This window comes from Opisthocomus hoazin, chromosome 6 (genome assembly GCF_030867145.1).
Source record: "Opisthocomus hoazin isolate bOpiHoa1 chromosome 6, bOpiHoa1.hap1, whole genome shotgun sequence".
Taxonomy (NCBI): domain Eukaryota; kingdom Metazoa; phylum Chordata; class Aves; order Opisthocomiformes; family Opisthocomidae; genus Opisthocomus; species Opisthocomus hoazin.
In genome coordinates, this window is record NC_134419.1 from 45,639,714 (window position 1) to 45,662,601 (window position 22,888).

The 22,888-nt window shown below is 39.4% G+C and overlaps 3 protein-coding genes across 3 annotated transcripts in view; 2 read left to right on the forward strand and 1 right to left on the reverse strand.

Moving 5' to 3' along the window:
• Window positions 1-6,004, forward strand: part of TSPAN14 (tetraspanin 14) — a 52,689-nt gene extending 46,685 nt beyond the window's left edge. The window contains exons 10-11 of the transcript XR_012764247.1: window positions 4,457-4,703; window positions 5,817-6,004. The gene's annotated coding sequence lies outside the window, so the exon portion shown is untranslated. The remainder of the gene's footprint in view (window positions 1-4,456; window positions 4,704-5,816) is intronic.
• LOC104333632 (rap1 GTPase-GDP dissociation stimulator 1) lies at window positions 2,211-21,417 on the reverse strand. Its single transcript, XM_075422982.1, has 11 exons — window positions 21,340-21,417; window positions 21,044-21,169; window positions 19,788-19,916; window positions 18,457-18,582; window positions 17,584-17,727; window positions 13,441-13,575; window positions 10,181-10,306; window positions 5,762-5,901; window positions 4,730-4,856; window positions 3,563-3,691; window positions 2,211-2,344 (listed from the first exon to the last, which is right to left on the reverse strand). The coding sequence occupies exons 2-11, from the start codon at window positions 21,162-21,164 to the stop codon at window positions 2,211-2,213; spliced, it is 1,311 nt and encodes a 436-aa protein (XP_075279097.1). The 5' UTR covers window positions 21,165-21,169; window positions 21,340-21,417.
• SH2D4B (SH2 domain containing 4B) overlaps window positions 7,358-22,888 on the forward strand; it is a 128,337-nt gene continuing 112,806 nt past the window's right edge. Inside the window, exon 1 of the mRNA XM_075422983.1 lies at window positions 7,358-7,457. Coding sequence (XP_075279098.1) covers window positions 7,412-7,457 — 46 coding nt within the window. The 5' untranslated portion in view covers window positions 7,358-7,411. The remainder of the gene's footprint in view (window positions 7,458-22,888) is intronic.

Below are 22,888 nucleotides of genomic sequence, written 5' to 3' on the forward strand. Positions count from 1 at the left end.
TTCAGGTGTGTATATTGTGCTGAAACTAATGCTTGAATTTTTTACAGTCTGGGCTGCTGAATAAAGGATAACACTGGTGCTTTTCTCTCCATTGTTGATGGAAAGCTGTGAACAGTGAAGAGCTGCAGAATGGTGCAGAGAAATTAAATCTCTGGACACCCAAAAAGTTAAAACTGCTGTTTGCACTTTGCTGTTACCCACAGTTACCACGCTTGTGACTTACTATAGTCTGTGGTTTGTCATGTCTGAGCAATGTTCCTGAAACTACTTGTAAGAGTGCAAAAGGGGAGTAACTTACAGGTTTGAAGATGAGGCTTGTGGAAATAGGTTTGTGTCTGCTTCTTTGACCATTTTAAAGTTTCTTTAATGCATTAAAACCTGATTGCAGTTTGAATAAGGTCAGAGAAACATTTTACTAGGTAGATAATGGCTACATTAGCGTAATGCAGTATCTGGAATTAGGTACTGTAGAGAGTTAAGTCTGGATCATTTCTGATAAAACTGACTTAACCTGAATGTGGCTATTTGGTGTGTATAAATAGAACTTGTAGAACATCTTGATATATCTCATACTAATGCCTGCTTTAGGCACAACCCCAGATCTTATTCTGAAGTTGAGACTGTCTTGAAGCTATTTTTCACCTTGATGTTAGAAATGTGTAGGATGCCCATATCGCTGTGTACTTTAAGCTAGAGGAAATGGCATGTGGTTCAGCTCTTGGTGTTTTTGTTGTTTTTGTTGTTTTTTTCTACTATGTGGTCAAAACCTGGTTGTGTGTTACTCACGAAGTGACTTGCTGGGGTGGTTTTATGAAATTCCCGTTCTCAAGAGTATTTCTGGAAGTGATATTTGGTGCCACATGTAGTGGGCTTAAATAGTGTTAACAAGCTTTGCAAGCGGGGAAGCTTTTGCAGCAACAAAGTTGTAATGTTTGTTAGCAGACGCAAGCCGGTTATACTCAAATTGTTTGAGAACAGGAGGCCTTGTTGACTTTTAAATGTTCCTTTCCCTGCTTTATGATAATTTTTTAAAGGTCGATATTTTGTTCTTTTTTTCCCCTCAGTAACTTTTACTACTGGTTGATTATTCCCTAGCTCTTCAGTATGTACCACTACCGGGGTTTGAATCTGATCTCCGAGATCTTGGCCGTGTGACTGCAACATACTTGCAACTGCTTCAGAATGGTCCCATAAAAAGAAGTTGTGCAATAGGTGCTATTCTCACCTATTTTATCGAGTGACCATTTTCAAATATGAAAGGTTTCCACAGAAATATTCAGAGATATTTGTTTACTACAATTTTTCATTATCTAAAGTTAAACCCAGGTTCTCTTGCTGGAGGTAACTGAACGAAATGCCAGCTGCCTCCAAATCTTCACATGTATGCCCACTTGTAAATTCTAACTAGCTTTACTTTGACAAGCACTGTTTGGACATTAACTGTAATTTCTTGTAAACTTTGTGTCTATTGAGTCTCATTCCAGGTTACAATAGCTGCAACCCTGAAATTAGGGCAAGATCATTACCTCAGACAGGAATAGGAACTTAAGAATATAGCTTGTGACACTAGCAAGTGAAAATTCAGACATGAGCTTGAAGACTGGAAATTGAAGGGGGGGGGAGTTGGTTTAAAGGTACAGTGTTGTGGTAGTTTTAACATGTTCAGTTAACTGCTGGGCTCACAGGTTGATTCACAATGTGCAGAGGTTGAATTGGTGCCAATTAGCCCTTTGCATTGTTTAAGCTACAGCTCTCATATAAGGTAAAACCCCATTGTTTCAGCTTGCGTGATGTAAGCTTGAGATTTTTTGTAATGATTTTAAAGTTCCATTGATGTAAGAAAAATTTGCAAGTGATAGCCTTATTTGACAAAAGCAAGCAGCTTAAAAATGTATTACAGGAGTGGTAATTGCCTGATGCTTCTTGTATGATGTTTTCTAAGACCACTTGCTTGACAGGCCTTGTTCCTACTGCTGTGTGTTAGTAGCTCAGTGAACAGAAGCAGTGGGGCAAGTATCTATAGGCTAAATAGATGAGCGAATGAATATTTTTTTTTTTTTTTTTTATATGTACAGCTTTAAAAGCAGGAGCTGTACCTGGGCTTTGGTGGTGTTGGTTGTGTGGCAGCATGACAAATGCAAGGTAGGGTTGGCAGAGCTGGTGTTTTATTGCATTTGCCTCAGCAGGGTTGCTATGAGGAAGAAGGGAGGCTAGTGGGGTGTCTCTCCTCTCAAAACTTGTAATGCGGTGACAGCTGCCTTGACCACATTTGCATTGCTGTGACTGCAGAGTTGTTCGAGGGTTTCTTTAATCTTGTCCTCTTCTATTTCTTGTCTCAGGTCACCTGAATGGGAGATGAAATGCTGATTTTTAGTGACATGCCATGGCATAGTGGCTACCAACAATTGTTGTAAGAGGAATTTGGAGTACTTGCTGTTTAAAATGAGCTGCCTATTTTAATTTGTCTCAATAGATACCCTTTCAGCCATTGAAAGTATGGAACAGGCTAAGATTTTCTTCCCCCCCTCCCCCCCATTGGACTTCCAAGATCTGATTGAACAGAAGAAAAGCACTTTGAAAATGTAATATAGGACAAGTCCCAGCATTTTTTTGCCACTATGCTTTTTGTTAGCCTTTCATATTAGTGAGACTCAACTCTTAATGTTACGGTTAGTCTATGAGGTGCTAAGTATACTCACCTCTGGAAAGAAGTCTTATAGATCACATCCCTTGTGTCAGTACTGCATAGTAGCACTGAAGGATGCAAATACATATCCCTATTCCAATATCTGTGTTGCTACAGGTTAAAAATAGAGTATACTGCAAAATTCAGCTTGTCTGCCAATATAGGGTGGCTCCAGGATTTGAAAGGCACCTTCCATGGTGGCAGATTCTTGCCTGAGCACAATTGTTATTTTCAATTTACATGATTTATATATTAAGATACGAGAAAATGGCACAAATTGGACTGCCAGTTTCAAGATGGTTGTTTTCAGTTAGTGCCGCACATCCAGGATTAGTCTGATCTTGCTCGGAGCATTTGAAGTCTTCCCTAACCGTGGAGTGAGAAAAACTGAAATCATATGCTTCGTATGTTTTACTAAAATTTACCATTTTATCTCAGCTTCTGATTTGCTTACAGCATAGGCAGAACAAATATATGCCTGTCTGTGCAAAATGATGCAGACTCTTTATTTCTCTGAACACAAAAGCGCTGTGGTACATGCAGGACCTGGGACTGCCAGGCGTTTGTGCATGGTGAGTTTGGACTAAGATGTCTTTATTCCAAGGCTCTAATTTTGCTATTTCAGGGCTTGATTATGCCACTGACTCAATGGAATAAAGACTTTCTCTTTTTTATTCAGCTGATGGTTTAATCAACTTTTCATAAAGAAGCTACTTGACTGGGTTTTTTGGTGATCAATAAAGAATGACCCTCTTTAATATCCTCTACTACTCACTGACTGCAACGTAGCAAGCAGCACATTTCAGTAACAGAAAACACTTGTGTTTTGACACAAATATCCATCCTTTCATCACAGACAACTTAATTTTAAGTTACCTGAATTAAGAAGACTGCACAAAAGACCCATTGAGCTATATTTCACCTCAGGACTTGTATTATCATCTTGTAGAAGTTTGTGTAAGCTTTGAACTAGCTGTGTTTCCTTAAAAGATTCTTCAAGGGTTTCTAAAAAATAAGGAAACAAATACCTGAGCTGTTACCTGAAAAGAAGTTAAAAAGTGAACATGCTTGCTGTTTAAAAATACAATTCCTGACTACCTTAATTTCAGATTGGCTATAAAGGGATGTCTTGGGCATCTGTTTTCTGTACTGGAGAGTTTCTGTATTATTTTCTGTACAGTGTTTCTTCACTGAACTCATTCTGGAAAACAGAACCTGTATACTATGCTATAGACATATAAAATAACCTCATAATAGATTAAAAACTGTTGATTTGCATTAGTTACCCAGTTGAGTTTGAGAGCCTTAATGGTAGACCAAGCAGTAAAATGGGCTCTTTACTGTCTTGCTTGTTGGTACAGGAAATTCTAAATTTCAAGTTGGCTTTTTATTTCCAATTTATCTTTTGATCCATGTAGATTTCTGTGGTGACTATATTATAATAATCTGAAACCTATTTTCAAATGTGATCAGTCATACAAGAAAAATCTGAAAAAGTTATACTCAATCTCTCTGAAAATTAGCTCAGTATAAATAGTTAGAACCTTCATAGTTTTCTCACTTGTTTCATTTGCAGGTTCTACAAGGCCCTTTTGTCTCCTTTATTGTCTCCTGCATTTAAATGTTTGTCTTCTAAAGATTATTTCCTCCATTTAGTCTTCGTTGACCATTCAAGTTCATAATTTGTCCTTGATTTTGTCTTCATTTAGACATTCTTATCTTTTTCCCTAGTCTTCATCACATTTACTTTCCTTTTGCTTTTTTATGTAGGTTTCTAGCATCATGCTATGCTACTGAACAGACTGTGCCTCTGCATACAACTTGATCATTGGACTCTACCCTAAACAAAGAAATCTTCAGGCAATTCCTGAAGCATACTGCTTTTGTGATCTTCTGGATGGCTGACCTCCTTTATTTCATGCTGAAGAGCTAAATCTAGACAAAGATGCTTTTCCTTACATGTTATGTAGAATTAACAGCATGACAATGTTTCTTAATAATTGAAGATCTTGCACAGGTAAATGCTTTTAGGAGAAAAAATACCTAAATCGATTGCAGATGCTATTGCCAAGGCATTCAGAGCCTCATTCTGCATGGCAGCATGTTCACATGTTGTCATGGAAACCAGATGCTTCACTCCTTGTGCCTCCTGGATGGCTTTGACCACTTCCTGTTAAAGCAAAGGTAAAACATCACAGATGGAAATCTAGCTTATGAATACAGTAGAATGAAGAGAGCAATGAGATTGCACTCTTCAGCCTCTGAATTAGGCGGAAATGATTTGCCTGCTGCAGTGTGAACTGACGATATTTGAAGATGAGAGAACTTTTCTTTGGGCACTGATTTTACATGTCTGCTTAGGCCTTGTCTGATTTGCTTGGAATATCAATGCTTACAATTATGTGTATGCATATCTATAAGTAAAAATAGTTATATTTTGTCTTAAGAGTTTTAGTATGACCTTATTGCCATTTTTCATTTCAAGCCTTTAAGCTAGGAAAGATTAGTTTTACTTTATTGAAACCTGTGCAGATACTATCTGCTTTTTTTTATCACTACCTCCAAGTAAAACACAGCTGGGACACCTGCGTATAATAGCATGATTTACAAGAATCAGGCCTGTTCTAATATGCCAGCAGATACTCATCACACCAGATTCATCCATCACTGGGTAGAGAAGTGGGCTCGCTGGAGTTCCTGGAGGACTGATGTTTGGGACAGGTCTGGGATATCTTTGCCATTTCAAGTTGAAATTTGAAACCAATATTTATGGAAATAGAATAGCTTTACTTACCATTTGTCAGACCTTACTCAAGCTCGGTAAAAGCTGACAAGAGATGGTAAGTAACCATGTTGCTTGTTTCTGTACAGGATCTATGGAGAACGCTGCTTTCCTACTTGCCTCCCCTTTATTGGTATTGAAGCAGACTAGAGGAGTTTTTACTGTGAACCTGTATGTTTTTAGTGATAAAGCTGTATGTGCTATTTAGCGCTTAACCTCTAGCTGTATTGACAAGCTTTACAAATATTTGAGAAAGATAAATTAGGAGCATATCAGACCAATAGCTCTCGTACTTGGGATCTGTTGTGACGCAGGATCGATGCTAGCAGCCGATTTGCCTCTCCACAGATGCCGGTGTGGTCGTTAGCATTGCACCACTGCATGAGTCTGTTGAGCAGCGTGGGGTCCTGGCCCAAGATTTCAGCCGCATCAGCTGAGGAAAAAGCATCATCATGAGACATTCAGAATTGGACTTCTTGGTGTTTCTGTCACAGAAATGTGAATGTAGAAGTTGCCAGGACCACAGGCCTGAGCTCAGTATCCTTTACGAGCTGTGACTAAAGCATTGGGCTTTTAATGGGTCTTGGAAATCTTTGCCTGAGGAATGCCAGCTGTATTGGGGCAACTCTTGGAGGTAAAGAACAAAGTATGCTGTTCTGATAGACTTATCTTTTTTTAAAAAGCTACTGAAGCAGGGCTTAAAGTGAACAGCTTTGTATCTTTGAAAGTACGTATTCTGTTGCTATACTGAAATCATGAGGACTGTCACTTTCCTGTTTGGTTTCGTGCACTTGCTCTTTGAGCCCTGCACAAATGCCGTCGTCAGTCTGTTCTTGCTGTTTCAGTTCTCTTAGTAATGGTGATAATTACTGTTGGTAGCACATGGGAAGCCAAGTCTTAGTACGGAATTGCAACATGTTTGTAATTTCATGTCTCAGATCTTAAGAACATGTATTGAACTGTGTATAAGGTGTCATCAAATCTTCCTCCAGAGTTTGGAGAAGCCTTTTAATTTGTCTTCTGTGTTTCAGGGATCCTATCTCAAGACTTGCCAGGAGTATTAATCTGTGTGGCTGATGTGTAAAAAAACCTCTTGGATAGCTTTTGCTAGGGAGTGGAACTCTAATGTTATGTTATGGTTTAAGGCTTGTTGCCTCTAAGGGAGACTACTCCCAAAGCTCTTAGAAGTTCAGCACCAAAAGGAGCTTTACTCATGCTCTCTGAATATGCTGTCAGTCTAGCAAATGGTTCCACAGGAGTCCTGCAGCAGTTTAATAATGTATCTTTAAAGTGCTGTGGATCAAAAGTGATGAACTGGTGGAAAGCGGCTTGCTAAGCAAAGGAAAAATGCAAATATAAGGATGCTGAGATCTATGAAATACTATTTGAATCAAATATGTTAAGCAGGGGTTCAACCCTGAGAACAACCTGGTAAATACTGCTTCAGTAATTTCAGTTAGTTGCTTCTACTCAATACTTAAGACTTTGAAATTCTAAATCTTGGTTCAGCTGGAATTTTCTTCTAAGTGAAGGGTCCAAGGAGAAAGAAGAAAGTTGTAATGTGGACAACTTAAGCTGCCTTTTTGTAGGAACTGAGTGCTCACCCATTTGGCTTTGAGCACAAAAGAGCTGTTTTGTAAACTGCCAAACCACTGTTTCCATGTCTTCCAGTTGATCATATACTGAGGTTATAAATGCACAACACTTCCAACGGGGCACCAGATGTAGCAACTGAGAGACAAGAGTAGTCACAGGACAGATGCTCACTTTTGGTGTAGAATGATTCTATTTGCAAAAATACACCGTGTTTAGAAGATTTAATTCAAATTTAGGAATCTCATGTAGTTATTTTTAATTAAAGGTTTTTCTTAACTTCATTTTGGTCATCTTCAGTCCTGCCTCATGCCCGCACCCCACCCCTTGATACTGGAGGACCGGAGAAGATGATCATGACCAGTGTGTTTTGTTCTCTGAAGAAGGAAAGATATGGTAAAGGCCTTCATGGGAAGTGTACACTCCCTAGGAAGGGCTATAAAGGATCTATGAGCTTTTTCCAATCTTTTTCTGCTTTTCCAGTCTTAAAGTAGTTCCAGGCCTGAAAGTAAGTAATGAGGGAGATCCTCGCTCCTTTAGAAGCAAATTCAGAAAGGGGAAAAATGTGGGGGAAATTCTGTGTGGTTTTAAGATACTGGGAAGTTTGTCTCTTGGAGCTTTGCTGAAGCAAGTACTTGAGGAAGAGCCAACGTGAACATCTGGAACAGAAGGGGTGGGTTTGGCTGATAAGGGCGTCGCCCTACTCCTGTCCCTTTCTGTGTGTTGCATTTGTTTTGAGATATTCTGGAAAGGGTCAAACAGTGTCGACCAGAAGGTCAGTGTCAGTAAACCACATGATTACTCTGGATTACTTGGAAACTGTAAGTCGACCTATGCTGTTTCTATTTTGGGGAGGGAGATGAGGAAGGGTGGACACTTCCTTTTGTTACTACTTGTCCAGTACACTAAGGAACAATCCGCAGATCAAAATCCCACAAGGAATCTGGGAGCTTCTAGCCTAGTTAAACGTTTGTTTTGAGATGAGTTACTTCTTGTTGCCCAGCCACCTGCATATTGCCTCCTGTAACAGAAAGGCTTTTGTTTCTAGGTCAGATGTTACATGTTAGTCTGAGGAGATCATGGTAATCCAGTTTAGTACAGAAAGCTGGAAGAGGTAAGAGGGTGGTGAATGGACCAGTCTAAGAGGTTTGTTCAAAGGAGGCATTTTGACCCAGTTTGACAGGGACTTCCTGATGCTTGCCAGCAATAGAGTTCTTTGTGATAAAATCCAATTAGTTGTGCTTAACAGCAACAGGAGGACCTTTTAACTTACAAAACGCTGAATTTGAATAAATTGTGTGTGTGATTGAACTTTCAGTTGAGCTGAAAGTCCTTTGACTGTTGAGGAACACGAATTCTTCTGCTCCTCTGAAGCAAAACAATGGGGAAAACCAGGAGTTAATGTTAACATCTCTCTAGTGTAATGAAGCTTACAGATCTGACTGCAGCTTTTTATGGTTAGAAACTTACCTATTCTAGGCTGTAGGCCTCAGCATGCCCAGTGATTGTCAGAGTAATGAATTTATACTAAATAATGCAATTAACTGATTTTGTGTGGACTTCTTAGTAGATGTGTATTCGTAAGAGTTTCAGGCTGAGTTAATGAAGGGCAATGTTAGCTCATGGGTAAACGGAATAGAACATAATTAGAGGTGGGAGAATTGTGTGCTTATAGGCAGGAATTGGTAAACATTGAATAATCTTCTACATCTTTTTTTCTGCCCTACACTTTGATATCTGTATTGTTTCAGATTCAGAAGTTGTACCATTTTGTGCCAAATTCTGACTTCATACTACGGCTGATTAATAGCATTAAGTAGAAAAAAAAATAATTCATGTAGTGTTTGATAATGTAAATCTGTGTTATTATGATGTCTCAATTTTAATACTAAATGGTCTCCGTTGTCACAATTCAGGTATAACTTTGGAGAAATGGCCTTTTAATGACTTCCTTCAAAGCCTGAGAGGAAGAAGAGGCTGAGTTTCTGTATATCTTGCAATGTCCATTTCCTACCATGATGAAATAAAAGTGACAGCAGATTTTTACTAGACAGGAATCAGTGCGGATTAGTGCTATATCTAAGTTTTACATCATACATATTCATTTAAGAAAGGACGCAAGTAGCTGCCATATCAAAGTGGTATCTGTAGTGGTATAAATGAGTGCAGCACGAAATGTCAGAGAGGGATTTTATTTCCCCTTCTGTATAACTATTGAGTGTGATTGTAATTGTTCTGTACCAGCTGTCGGCTCCTGTTGGAAAATAATGGTCATATCTTTTCTGATTTTGTTTTTGACCCATTTCTTGTTATTCCTGTACATCAAGGTGGTCTGTACTGAATAGTATTTTAGAGCAGCTGCTCTCATGATATGAAAGAATTAGAACACTTATCACTGAAAAAAAAAAAAGCCACCACAACACTTGCTGTTGTATTCTGTTCTGGTGAGAAGCTAGGTAAGTCTAAGAACAAATTAAGGTATTGTAGGAGATATTAATGTGATTCTGATACTGTGTATGTTTCTCAAGTTGCAACTATATGCACAGCGAGAGTATTGCTGCCTTTGCATACCCATCTCTCTAAAACCGAGGGAAGTGCAAGGACCCATATTTCAACACGCAAAGTAAATTCAACGTTTGAGCCACACCAGCAAGATAAACCTGGCAACATGTGTTTAGAGAAACTGTCACTGGTAGAAACTGATTTCTCCTGCCTCTCTCCACCCTGGCTCCCTATGATCCTTTCATATTCTCCAGTTCTACTGGTTTGCTTTCCTGTGATTTGGCACTGTAAATCCTTAGCCTGAGTCTTTTCCATCATACTTATGCCTTGCTGGTGTGTCTCTGGTGGAAAGCATCTTCCTTTTAGGCCTTTGCCATTTCTCACTGACTGCTGCAGATTCTTCCATTTGGTTTGTTTCTCATCCACCTCTGAGGCTCACTGGGCCAGTATGGAAGGCTTGCAGCCTCCGTCAATCGTCTCTGTTGGAATGTCTTCAGATTGTGTGGAATTAGGTTAGCAGGACACTTAGCCTGTAGTCTTGCACATCCCTTGTCTTGCAGGGAGAGGGGAGGAGGAAGGTGTGTAGTTGACATGGGTAAACATGAGCAATTCCTTACCTTGACCATCTGCTAACATCCGTAGTGTTCCAAGAAGCTTAAACTGCACAGGAGGCGTCTCTGACCTTAGAAGTGCCTGAATCCGTTCTGCCACACCTTCCTCCAGCATTTGAACCTTGTTAACCACTAGAAAATGGAAAAAAAAGACATTGTGAAGCTCAGTAACTACACAAGCATCTGGAAATACAGATATCACATAAGTGTTCTGAATCTTATGCTCCGTTATGCTCTTAGCAAAAGGTCCAACTTGTTAGAATACTCAGAAATTAAGTCAGCAATACTTGACTGTTTCGGCTTCTCTTTTGAGCTAAAGCCTTCCTCGGAATTGCTGTTACAGTGTTTTGGTTACTTTTGATCTCAGCCCTGCTGGGAATGAAGTACATAAGAGGATAAACGCAGTGTTGTTTTCCTTTCTTTTTCTAGTTGTGGGAGATTACCCATCCACTCACCCACTCACATGAGCAAGCCTTTCGTATGCTTGCTCATCTTAACTGAACTGGGTGGCAGAAGTGATTTACGTAGCCGTATTTCTTAAAAATGAATCTTCTTTTTCTATTTGAGCTTGCTGATCCCCTGTTCATGCTTCGTTTCTGTGCTTTCCTAACTCTTGCGTCTTTGCACCAGTTGTTAGTGCAGTAATCCCTGGTAATAATCGGAAGCTTGTCTGCAAAGAGTCTTAATGCTGCTTGACTGTGCTACCAAAAGCTGCTTCCTCCAGAGAGATTTTCTGCCCATCCTCTGCATGCTTTTTTTGAGGGGTGTGGGAATGCTAGGACAGTGAAATTAGGGAGATAACTGTTCTATCCGTTCTTCCTTCCATTGGGCAAATGGAGAAGCAGACGCTTTAACTTACTCTTAATGTCCTTTTTTTCAATGGCACAGGCTGACTCTATTCACTAGAGCATAATGACTTCTGTTGTTTTATAAGCACCTGTTCTCCAAGACCCCTGCCTGAATTGAAGACTTCTCCTGTACTTATTTGCAAATGTTGGACCATATTTAATTATTTTTTTATTTTGTTTTATTTGGATTTGCGCTCAGTCTTCTTTTTTTCCCAGGCAGCAGACTATACTGTTGAGAGTGACAGAGTTTTTTGTATTTCTGGGAGTAATGTATTATTGTGAGGAAATGTCTTACAGCTTCCGTATTCTGATATTTCTATGAATTGATGAGGAAAAGCAGAGTGTAGGATTAGCGTTTTAAGTGCTATGCATTGCCCACACGCTTGGAGAGATCTAAAATAGTTTGTGATAGACTTGAACAGAACAGATAACCAAAAGTCTCTGTGGTGATACATTGATATTTTATAATTCAGAGTTGACCCTTTTAAAATACAGCTGCAAAGAACATGAAGACCTACTGGTACTACATGTAGTGGGCGGTGATATAGGAGTGAAGTTGTAGGTTGCAGACACATATTTCCAGAGTTTTAGAACCTGTAAGCTTTGCAAGATCATCTGTGTTCAGTTTTTTTGGGAACTCCCCAGAAATGACTGGGCTTTGCATTGCAATAAGCAGGCCTTGGTATTCATTGAGGAGTGGTTTCTGGTGTGAGTTAGAATGTGATCACCTCTGCTTGTTGTCAGGGGAAACGACATCAAAATTGCTATCTTTCAAATGAGATTAATTGGTATCTTTGCTGCTTGTAATCATTAAATCATATTGTACATATTGTGGGAGGGAAGTCAAGGAGAACCCTAGGCTTATAGAAAAAAATCCACATTTTCATTCTAAGAAGATAGTTACATTTTGCCTACTAAATTACTCTCCTAATTTCAGCTGGATGGCTCTCTGATTTTTCATCATTGTATGATTCTGTGATTATCTTCTAATAGCTCTGTGTTAGGTTGTAACTGATGTAAGGTAGCTGGCATACGTGGTCGAAATGCTGGATACTCTATTAAGTAATTTGCACAGGCCTCTGTCTGCTGATGCGAGTGGTGGTAGAAAAATCTCTTCAGAGAAATAAAATATACATGGAAGCAGTGAGGGGCTTATGGTGTGAAATATGTTTATTAAAATACTGAGTAGACAGACATGGCTGGCTATTATGATCCAGAGTGTGATAATGCTATAAGCCAAACTAAATAAATTACTTGAGAGCATATCAAAAATCAGTTGAAAGAAATAGGTGAAGTTCTGAAGAGAGCATCTGAAGAAGAATTGAGGGTGTATCAGGCTTTAAAAGGAAGTAGTAGAGGCAAAGTAGCAGCTAGTATATTCTGGGGCTCTCACTTGTTCTAAGCAGTGACTGTGTATAAAACTGTTAAACCAAGCATGGTGGCTAGCTTACATAATAAAATTGGCAGACAGCTTAAAGTTCTTGTATTTTGAGAAATTAGGGTTGGTGTCATGCTCTTCTCTAGAGTGCTATGTGGCAGTGTGAGGACTGCATTGCAGGGTGCTGCACTGTTAAGTCTCCAGCAAAACATTTTTGGCCTGAATTGCGCTTTCACATGGAAGCCATAAATTTGAGATGAGAAGGAGCATGTTTTTCTGATGTGTATCAACAGAACATAGAAGAGTAGAATCACCGAATGCTTTGGGTTGGAAGGGACCTTTAGAGGTCATCTAGTCCAAACCCCCTGCAGTGAGCAGGGACATCTTCAACCAGACCAGGTTGCTCAGAGCCCTGTCCAACCTGGCCTTGAATGTTTCCAGGGATGGGGCATCGACCACCTCTCTGGGCAACCTGTGCCAGTGTTTCACAACCCTGATTATAAAATATGTATTCCATATATCCAGTCTAAATCTACCCTCTTCTAGTTTAGAACCATTACCCCTTGTCCTATCGCAACAGGCCCTACTAAAAAGTTTGTCCCCGTTTTTCTTTTATGCCTCTAAGTATGGTAATTTTTGTGTGTTACAAAGGCTGAATTTGCAATGAATATTGTCTCTGTAGAAGAGGAACAGATTTATCAAGTCCCAACCAGCTCCTATGTGATAGCTCCACCCCATACTGTGTATTTTAACCTATAAACCCTGTTCTGCATTTTTGTCTTGAACTGCTGTATGCTGTTACTATGAAACTGGCAGCAGCTGGCAGTGAGATCACGCTTTATATTTAGAACTTTTATGTAGATGAGAAGTCCTGATGAATTATTCAAATATATATGTCTCTGCAGGGGGGAAAAATGTCAATTACCCCTCAAAATACAAGGGACTGGAATTGGTAACTCGGACAGAGCTGCACTGATCTCCATTAAATAACCCTTCTTTACAAAGAATCACATTAAGTGAACCGTCTTCAAATTCTGTACCAGGTATAGCAAGGTTTCGAAGTGCACTGAGTGCAGCGTGTTGAACAGAGATGTCCCCACTCTCCACATGTTTCTCCAGAAGATCCAGAAGCTGATGTATGACTCCCAGCTGTACCATTCGTACACAGTTGCCATCTGAAGAGGCAAAACCAAGCAGGTGAGAGAGATAAGAAACACAATGATAGAAATTAATCATGCAGACTGAGAATTCAGAGAGTCTTTACCTTGACTGCTTTCATGTCTTGATAAGATTGAGACTGCAGCTTTGGCATTGTTTTTTACAACCTTTGACACTCTATAGATAAGTGGCTATCAACCACCTGTGAAACGATGCTGAGACACCCCTTAGTAAAGTTTAGCTTGAGAGAGCTTTCTAGGGACAGTCACTGTCAAATTCAAAACTATATGTTCTGTAGTCAATTTCTTCTTCAATATTGCTTTATATTCCACTATATATGTGGTGGAATACTGGTGGAATTTTCCATTTCTCCACAGGATAGCTTTAGTACTCCAGTTTTGCTAGTCTACTGGTTTTAAGAGACTATTGTGAGACCAGAGATCTTACCCAGCAATGGTGAGTCTGATTACCAGTTTTGTACTGCTGTTACTCCTAGCATTCAGTCAAATGATTTGTCATTAACTAGTAATTGAAACAATCAGGCCTAGGTTTTTCTTACCTATTTTGAGGAACCCGCTTTCTGAAATGAGGAGTATAATTGTGTTGCCCTCATATGAAGCTAGGGAAATGAGTTGACCTAGAGAGTTCTGATCTGTTTAATGCTGGTGAAAGAGCAGATTTGTACATGCCAAAGAACTACCATTTTGCCCAGTAAATGCTCTGCAATATTTTGTCAATGCATGTCTGTGTGTCTCCCTCCAAGAGCACTTGCTCTGCAGAGGTGACAGCCCTTTTGTTATCAGAAGCTACTTAGCTCACCGTGGTGGGAAATGAGAGAATGTTCTCCTAAAGAGCAAGAGGAAAGCCTGCATATTAGTCTGCATCCTTCCTGAAGAAAGTGTTTTGAAGGTGCCATTTGACAAATATTTTTCTGTATTCTTTTATGCAGTTTATTATACCTCAAGCATATTCCTGACACCAGTCAGTATTTCCTTATTGCTGTGCTGTTACTCTGTGACTGCTGCTTGTTAAAATGTGGCAAAACAGTGTGAACGCTATGTCGGAAGACCACATCTTCACCAGGGTTAAACAATTATCTGTGGAACTATACAGACTTTATACAAATATAGAATCTGGCCAAAAGTAGCTTTAGTTGTTTCTCATGGCTCTGCATGCCCTAAGATGTACAGACTTCTAATATTTATGTATATACCACTTAAATATGCTCTAGTGATTTTAACACCTTTGTTGCTTAGTGTTATTTCTACCCCAGTGTAGCAGAAACTCCTCCGTGTTGTCCTCTGAACCAATGCCTCCTGTTCCTTTAATTTCTGATCATTTCTGTTAGTAGCATATTTCCCCCCTGTATTACTACATATATTAAATAAGAATTTGCCCAGTGCTTATAAAATGTAGGTGGATATTTTCAGAAGAGAACTGGCAGTCTGTGAAATAGTTTGAATTCTACTCATGCAAAAATCTGTATATGAATTTATGTATACATTTTCTAAAGCTGATGTTTCTGCTTGTGATTCTTCTAATGTTCTCCTGCCTAGTCCTAATCTTTGGAGATCAGAGTATATGAGGAAAATTGCCCTGTCCTCTGCAGGAATAGATTCTCCAGGAACCAGACAATCTCTTTAGGTTCTACAAAATTCTACAGGCAAAATACTTTGATCTTCATATGGACTAACCTTAATTGAACTTAATTTCTCTTCTCCCCCCACCTTTAAACCAAAGAATGGCAGAGCATTTCTTTCTCTTGTAGTAAAGTGTGACTAGGCAGAACCCATTAATGGTTGCCTTGCTTTGATTGTCACAGAGCTCCAAATAGGTGTTCTCTCCTATGGATTTTTTTCTTGGATAGCAGCAGAACCTTCAATTTAATGGCTCATAGTTAAAGTAGGGTAGGAACAGCCACTTTCATAGCTGCAAAAGATGTCTGTCATCTTTTCACTGCCTCAGAAGTCATTTGATGCTGAGATCAGATTTCCATAGATTTTTTCTCCCCCCCCCCCCCCCCCCCCCTTAGATTAAAGGCTGTGCATACGTTAGTGGCACATACTGGGACCTGAAAGGGATTATTCACTTTTTCTACATGAAACGTCTAATGGGGTTGTGGGGGAGATGGAGGGAGAAGAGCAAATGACAAAGCAAGCCATTCAGCTGAATAAATTGAAGATAGCCAGTTTAAAGGCATGCAGGGCACTTCTGTGGCCTTTGTAGAACCATGGTGCACAATGGCTGATTCAGAGCAATGTACAAGACAAGGAAGAAAGGCAGCCTAGAAAGGATGTGGGGAGGAGGTGGGGAGGTGTGTGCAAGATAGCCTGAAAATAAAAACCACATGAGACTGACTAGCTAAACGGTTGTGGGGGAATCTTTTATGATAATCAAGCACCTATTAATGCAGAAAGTTAAGTAATATTGAAAAGTCTCCTTTTTAATTGGGTTGGAACCCCATGCAGCAGCTATCTGTGAGAAAGGACAGAAAACATAGTGGGTATCTTCTGCTCACTGATTCATCACAGTATGCCTTGCAGGAGTCTGTTTACAAGTCTCTGTATAGTATTAAGGCTCTTTGCTTTCTATAATAGCAAAGTTTGAAGGATAAAATGGCTTATCTTGAGGGTTTTTTCCCCTCTTTGAAATGTCTGAGTAGTCCTCTCTTCATAAAAGTGACTTAAACATCAATAACTGTATGTTATTTTTTGTATTTCTAGCAGATGTATTTGCCATGAAACAATTCCAGTCTCCCCTCTGATAATGTGTGATTTAGGAAAAAAATGTGCAAAACCTTGCATACCTGACCACCCTATTTTTCACAATTGTGTCTCTCAAACTGCTTCAATATCATTAGCATCTGTAACTTAAAGGTATGCAAGTCTCCAGTCTACAGAAAAGCAAGAATGTTACTGTGTCAGAGCCAGGGAGTAATGAAATCTGATAATGTTGCTTTTCTCTTCACTCTCAAGCAGTGGCTTTCCATCTTTGAAGGGTAGAGAATAAAAATTAGCAATAGCCGTTGCTCCTGTCTCTGTAGCTGCATGTGTTTGGATGTGATGCGAGTACCAACTTTCTGAGATGATGCCACATCCCTTAGCAAAAAATCTTGTGCAGGTGCTTATCTGTGGCATGACAAATACAGAGAACATCTCATGTCTGTTTATATGGAGCTCCAAAGTGAACTGTTCTCTCTGTTTTTGGGGAGATTCAAATCAATGATGGCTTTAAGATCGTTGTTATAGTTTATAATTTAGGACCTTACATTGTTGGTGGCTTCGGGATTGCGGGTGGTGGGATGCAGTATAAGTGCAGTTCTTGATTTTTTTTTTTTTTTTTTTTTTTTGATCTGTATTGCACAAAATACAGCATAGCAGGTCCACCTAAACCAAGATGCTGTTAAGTCTTTAGCCTTTTCATGTTGTTCCTGAAATCAGCTTAAAGACTTGATGAATAATTTAGGTCAGCAGTGTCTCTAGTCTGCTCCTAATAGATAGATGCAGAACTTACAAGGAAGTTCTTACATTTTATTTGTTAATTCAAATGTTCAAAGTACATACACGGATTTTGAGTAATGAATGAGGAAACAAGAGTAGTGCAATACCATGTGAACTTAATCTGATGATTAGCTTTAAATTTAAAAACTGGCTCTTGGCCAGCTTTGAAAGTAAAGTTAAAGAAGCAGGATGTGAACTGACAACTGCAGGTACGGCTGCAATGGCCTGAAGTTCTTGTGCTTCTGTTGGTGTTGTGTGCAGGAGCAGTCACAGTGGTATTAGATGACCTAAGGCAATGCATCTATATGCTTGAAGGGAAGCATGGCAATGAGAGCACTAGGCTCCTAGAAAAAGTGAAAAAGTGTGGTGTCTGAGAACAGTTCCCCTAAAGATTATAAATCAGGTTGCTGTTGTGTCCCTGTAAGCCAAGTAAATGAAATCAACAGAGCAGATGGCAACTCCTCTGCTAAAGGGACTTTTTGATGTTTCTTTATGTATCTGGACTGTCAATATTCCCTTTTTTACCTCCAAGAAGCAGAGAGACAATGAGATCTGATGCAGCCTTCAGAATGCATGTATCTTCAGCTTGTGAGCTACCCTGGAGCCTCAGCAGGATCTCGGACAGCACCTCTTGCACGCCTGCCTCCACCAACTGCACTTTCAGAGCATCTGTAGAGATCACAGTAAAAGCATGCTAAAAGCTTCTTGGGTCTTTGAAGTGTTTCACACTAGGAAGCTAAATCCTTGAATTTTAGCCTGTCTTTTTTCAGGTGCAGTTTCTTCTCTGGTTTTGTTTGTAATGGACATTCTGGTGCTAGGATGACACCAAGGCAGAGTGAACCAAACTTCTGTATTGATCTTTGATGTTTTTCGTATTGCCAGTCAGAACATGGTTTAGCAGGCATGGTGGTGTTGGGTTGGCAGTTGCACTAGATGATGATAGAGATCTATTCTAACCTTAATGATGCCATGATTCTATGAGTTTTCATTTCCTTAAAATCTGTATCAGAAATCTAGGTATTTAGTGGATTCTTGTCGGTGCTTGTTACACCACTGCTTAGAGCAGACATCTTCTAAGAGATTTGATTGTAGTTTTTTTATGAAAAACAGTCTGTCTAGTCTGCTTTCCTGTTATACACCATGGAGAATATGAATATGATCTTATGGATCCACCAAAATAAGAGTGGGATGCTACTCTCCCTGTTTTCTTTGTTGTCTCACCTATTAAGCTTCAAAGTCTTGCTCAGGCCAGGATATCGTCTCTTCTTGAGGCTTATTTCCACTGAAGGGGTTGCTGGTTCTGTTAGTAGGATCCCATGGCAAACTCAGAACCCTGAGCTCAAGCTAAGTACTACTACCCAGTCTCCCCTCATTCCCCCAAGCTGAAAGGAGCCTTACCGTTTTCTGCAAGTGCTTGCAGGACCTCAAAGACAATTTCTAACTTCTCATGGTTCTCTGCTCTTCTCAGTTGTTTCACCATCTGTTCAGCAACCTTTGTCTTGCTTAGAGCTTCCTTGGCTGTATCTGTGTATGTGATAGGATTGTGCATGTTTCTTTATCTGATTAAATGTTTAAAGCATATCTTCCTGTAATCTCAAGTGATTAGACACTGCTTTGTTTTTGAATGCTTTTTCTGTTTTCATAGACGCTTCTGTCCCTTTAGACAGCACAGAGACAGCAAAACTCTACTACATCCCTTCTTCCCCCCCACTTGTTTCTTTAACACTGTTTTTGTGTAATTCTTGTAGCTATGACCTTACAATAGCTGCCAAATTAATTCTGGCTTAATTCCACTGACTCTTGTAAATGCATCTGTAGTATGTTTATTTAGTATATCAAATTGGCACATGCCAATTTACTGTGATAGTATGCTTTCTGCTTGATTAGGTGGTTCTAGTCTTGCTGGGATCCTAAACATATGCAAGACATGTTAACAAAGATCAAATTCTTTTAAAGCTTGATGCTGGCTGACTTAGGACACATTTGAATGGAACATGATACTAAGTAATGTAAGAGATCTATAAAGGACAGACCTCACAGGAGGAGGATGTGACAGTATGATACCATATCCCCTTCCCTGCCTCGCTCCCAAAATGCAGGAAGCAGTAGATCAAATTGTAGTCAGACCATACATAAATTTTGTAATTGGTCTTTTTCTTCTGTCATTACTTGCCGCTTGTGTAAAGTAGGGCAGATGTATTTTAAATCAGTGGAGATGCCTTTGGTTTGAAAATTGTGTAAATGAAAAGGGAAGCTGTTTCATTAAGGTATATAAACTTAATTATTAAGTAGAAATAAATATTTAATAAATGAGTATTAAATGTACCGTATCTGAAGTAGATGAAACTGTCAATTTACCACATTAAGTTATACCCTCTATACTTTTTTCTGGGTCAAAAGCTGTCTATTAAATCTTAATTGTTTTTATATAGTACCAGCAATGTCTGGTGCTCCAGTGAAGAGCAGATCTGTATTCTCCAATACAGATATCTCATCAGGGACTGGCTGCAGCATCAGTAGTGTTTAAAAGATAAAACCCAGAACAAACAAAACAAAACCAAATCAAAAAGCCCACCCCTCCCCTGAATAACCCAACAGAAACAAATGCCCCCCAAAAAACCCAAAACAAAACAAACCCCCCAAACCTGGGGGCGTTCTGCTTGTACAGGAAAAGGCAATGACAATGTGAAGGTGATATTTTGTTCCAAGATACAAAAACATTTACTTACCAAGGTCTGCAAGGTTGCATAAGGCCAATAGATCAACATGGACAAGTGGTTCACTCTCTGCGTAATCGGTTAATATTCGGACTAGTGATGTGATTACTCCTACCTTCACCAGCTCTTCCTGAAGATCACCTGGTAATAGTAAGCATAAAAGTTAAAGGTGATTAAATAAGAACCAATTAAAGCTGCAAAAAGGGTCCGACAGAGATGTTTTGCAGTAAGGTAATCTGTTTCTTTCTCACTCTGTTAGAATTTGTACAGCTCTTGTGCTGTGGATTCAGGCTAATGTGTGTGTTTGGGAAGTGCAGGTTCAGGACAGAGTTTTGCTAAACTTCCTGATTCTGCTTTGACTGAAGGAATTAAACCGCTGTAAAAAATTCATGAGGACAATGGCATGAGCATCCCTACTACAAGTGCAACTTCTACTGTGAGTTCTGATGGCTATGTCTCTTGGTACGTATCTGAAAACTGAGTGAGGAACAGACCTTTGGCTTATTTCTTTTAAGGAATGGGAATCTCAGCCTTATTATCCTATGGCTTGTTTTATTCTGAAGGGTGGGGAGACAGAAGGGACTGGATACATGAGATAAAGCATAGTCTAGTGATGGCTCTGCTACCAGGGATCAACAGTGTTCTGACTCATATAGTAAATGTCTGTATACCTGCTTTTTGCATGTTAGAATAATGATTCTTATTTTGTTTCTTAAGAAAAATTATTTGTAAAACAATGTTTTACCAGTGCCTGGGCTATTATAAGAAACCACTGAGACATAGACTGCTTTAAAGTTCATCTCAGGGAATCATCCTGCTTTTTGAATGTTAGTTGCTCAGCATATATTTCTAGTATATTTTTTTTTTCTGACACACTTTTTAAATAAGTGCTTTGCTTTTGTAGATGCTGTTACTACTTTGGAAAAAGACGAAGCCATTCAGTATTTGGGCCCAAGGCAATTCTAGAAAATTGATTAAGATATGTCTGAGGCTCTGCTACTCTTGTAGTTGCAGAGCGGTTCTGACAAAGATGTGTCACCTTGAAATCAAAAATATATGGGGAAAGCCAGAGTTTAGGAGGTGTTTGGGATGCATTCAGCCTTGTGTCTGAGCTGTGTAAATTGTGTATCTAACTGGAGGCTGAAGTGCATTGTGTGCTCAGGTCTCATAAAAAAAAAAAAAAATTATTATGAGTTACAGGTTACAATGTCTTGTAAAATAATGCCTTACAGCTAGGGAAAATAGGATTCTTTCAAGTCAATACTCACGGTTATCATAACAGATACGGCCAATAGCCCTCCCAGCATGAAGCAGCATTTCTTGATCTGTGCTCTCCAACAAAGGAATCAAAGTTAAGACCAAATCTGCTTCAATACATGGTTTCTTCATTTCCTCTGTGTAGGTAAAGGAGAGGGACTTGTAGCATATTTTTTTTTTTTTTTGCCATGTTGAAATAAAACAATTGTAACTGCAAGACCAATAGCTAGTAGCCATGAAACAAAACTAAAGAGTGGAAACAGAGCCAATGTACTATGCCTTGTAGTAACACATGAGTACAACTTACCATTCTTGGCTATTTCTGAAAGCACCTGGGCTGCTTTCACCGCACATCGTGGATTGCCCTTCAGGATTTTTGCCAAAGTTAGGAAGATCCCACTCTCTCTGAGTAGGCTGAAGGATCTCTGCTCTGTAATGATATGAAGTGTTAACATGTGCAGTAGGTGTACAACTGTTTATTTACATGTTGCTTTGTTTCCTAGAGTTCTGAGTGGGTATCTGTGGGATCCAAGGTTCTGATTTAACAAGGTACTTAAAGGCTGTCTCAGCCTAAATATATAGGAACAGGCATCTGCTTGAATTGCAGGAACTCTGGTTCCAGCTGATTATTCTGCTTCATGCTGAATTTTGAAGCACAGGTGGCAAATCAAAGAGGAAAGTAGCTTCATCTTCTCTGACTATAAAAGGATGCTTGCATAAGGCATGGGAAGTGAAGGATTAAGGTTCTATTCCTGAGGTATGGCCAGCAATTAATTTTGTAGGTAGGCACAATATCTTTTATTAGACTAGCAATTAGAACAGTCAATTCCCTTAGCCTTTTTTCATCAGAAATATGGCTAATTGTCCTTAAGGTAGTAAGTCACCATTTGCTAGGAGGTTCAAATAAATGTCACTTCAGGAGAATGTGCAGAGACCTTAAAGGCTTTCTTAGAAGGAGACTAGGAACTACTTTTTAAATTCCTGAACTGACAGGGTTACCCCAATTTAATCCTAGAAGTTTGTTTTGTTAAATTTGGAATTTCTCTGCAGCTTCAGGTGTTTTAGTGACCATAGCTTTATCAGGTCACAGGTAGATTTGAGAGTATACAAAGAGAAAGGAAAACAAAATAGGATGAGGACAGCTATAGTTCCAGCAGCAATCATTTCTTGTGACACAGACTATCACAAGAGACAAAAACCTCCAGTGAGCGCTTTTGTGTTGTGCAAATGGTTAAATAGTGATCTGGAGTGATACTTAGCTATCTTCAGTAATCGCCAGGAGAATCCCATTCAGACTTTCAAGGATCTGATCTTCAGCTGCTGTGTCATCTCCACAGAGCCCAAGGTACTCCAGGTGCTGAGTCAGGGTTTCTACGTACAATGAGATGGAAAACTGTGGTGAGCTAGTATGGAAAATACCTTGAGTTCTTTCTGGTACTTCTTTTCAGTGACAATGGCTGACCATAATATCCCCTGGAGGATCCAGATACAAATACACTCATTAAATAACTCATTTAATCCAAGAACATGAGGGCACAGCTTTGGTCTGCTTCTCAGACAGCACATGGCTCTTCAGTATGCAGAGATAAATTCTATCTGGAAAAAGAAAGTAATGTATAACAACTGTGGCAGAGTTTGGGGTAGGGAGGATAGAGGAATAATTAGAGAACGCGAATCAAGCCTGTCACTTCTAAATACTTCTACCATAAAGATAATACTTGCAGTTCAGCTAGCTGTGTGTCTACTCTGATACTGGCCAGTAGCAGGCACTGGAAGAATGCAAGAATGAAACAGATATGGTAACATATGTCTCGCTTAGTTTCTGGCAACGCTGGCCTTTAGAAACATACCTAGTA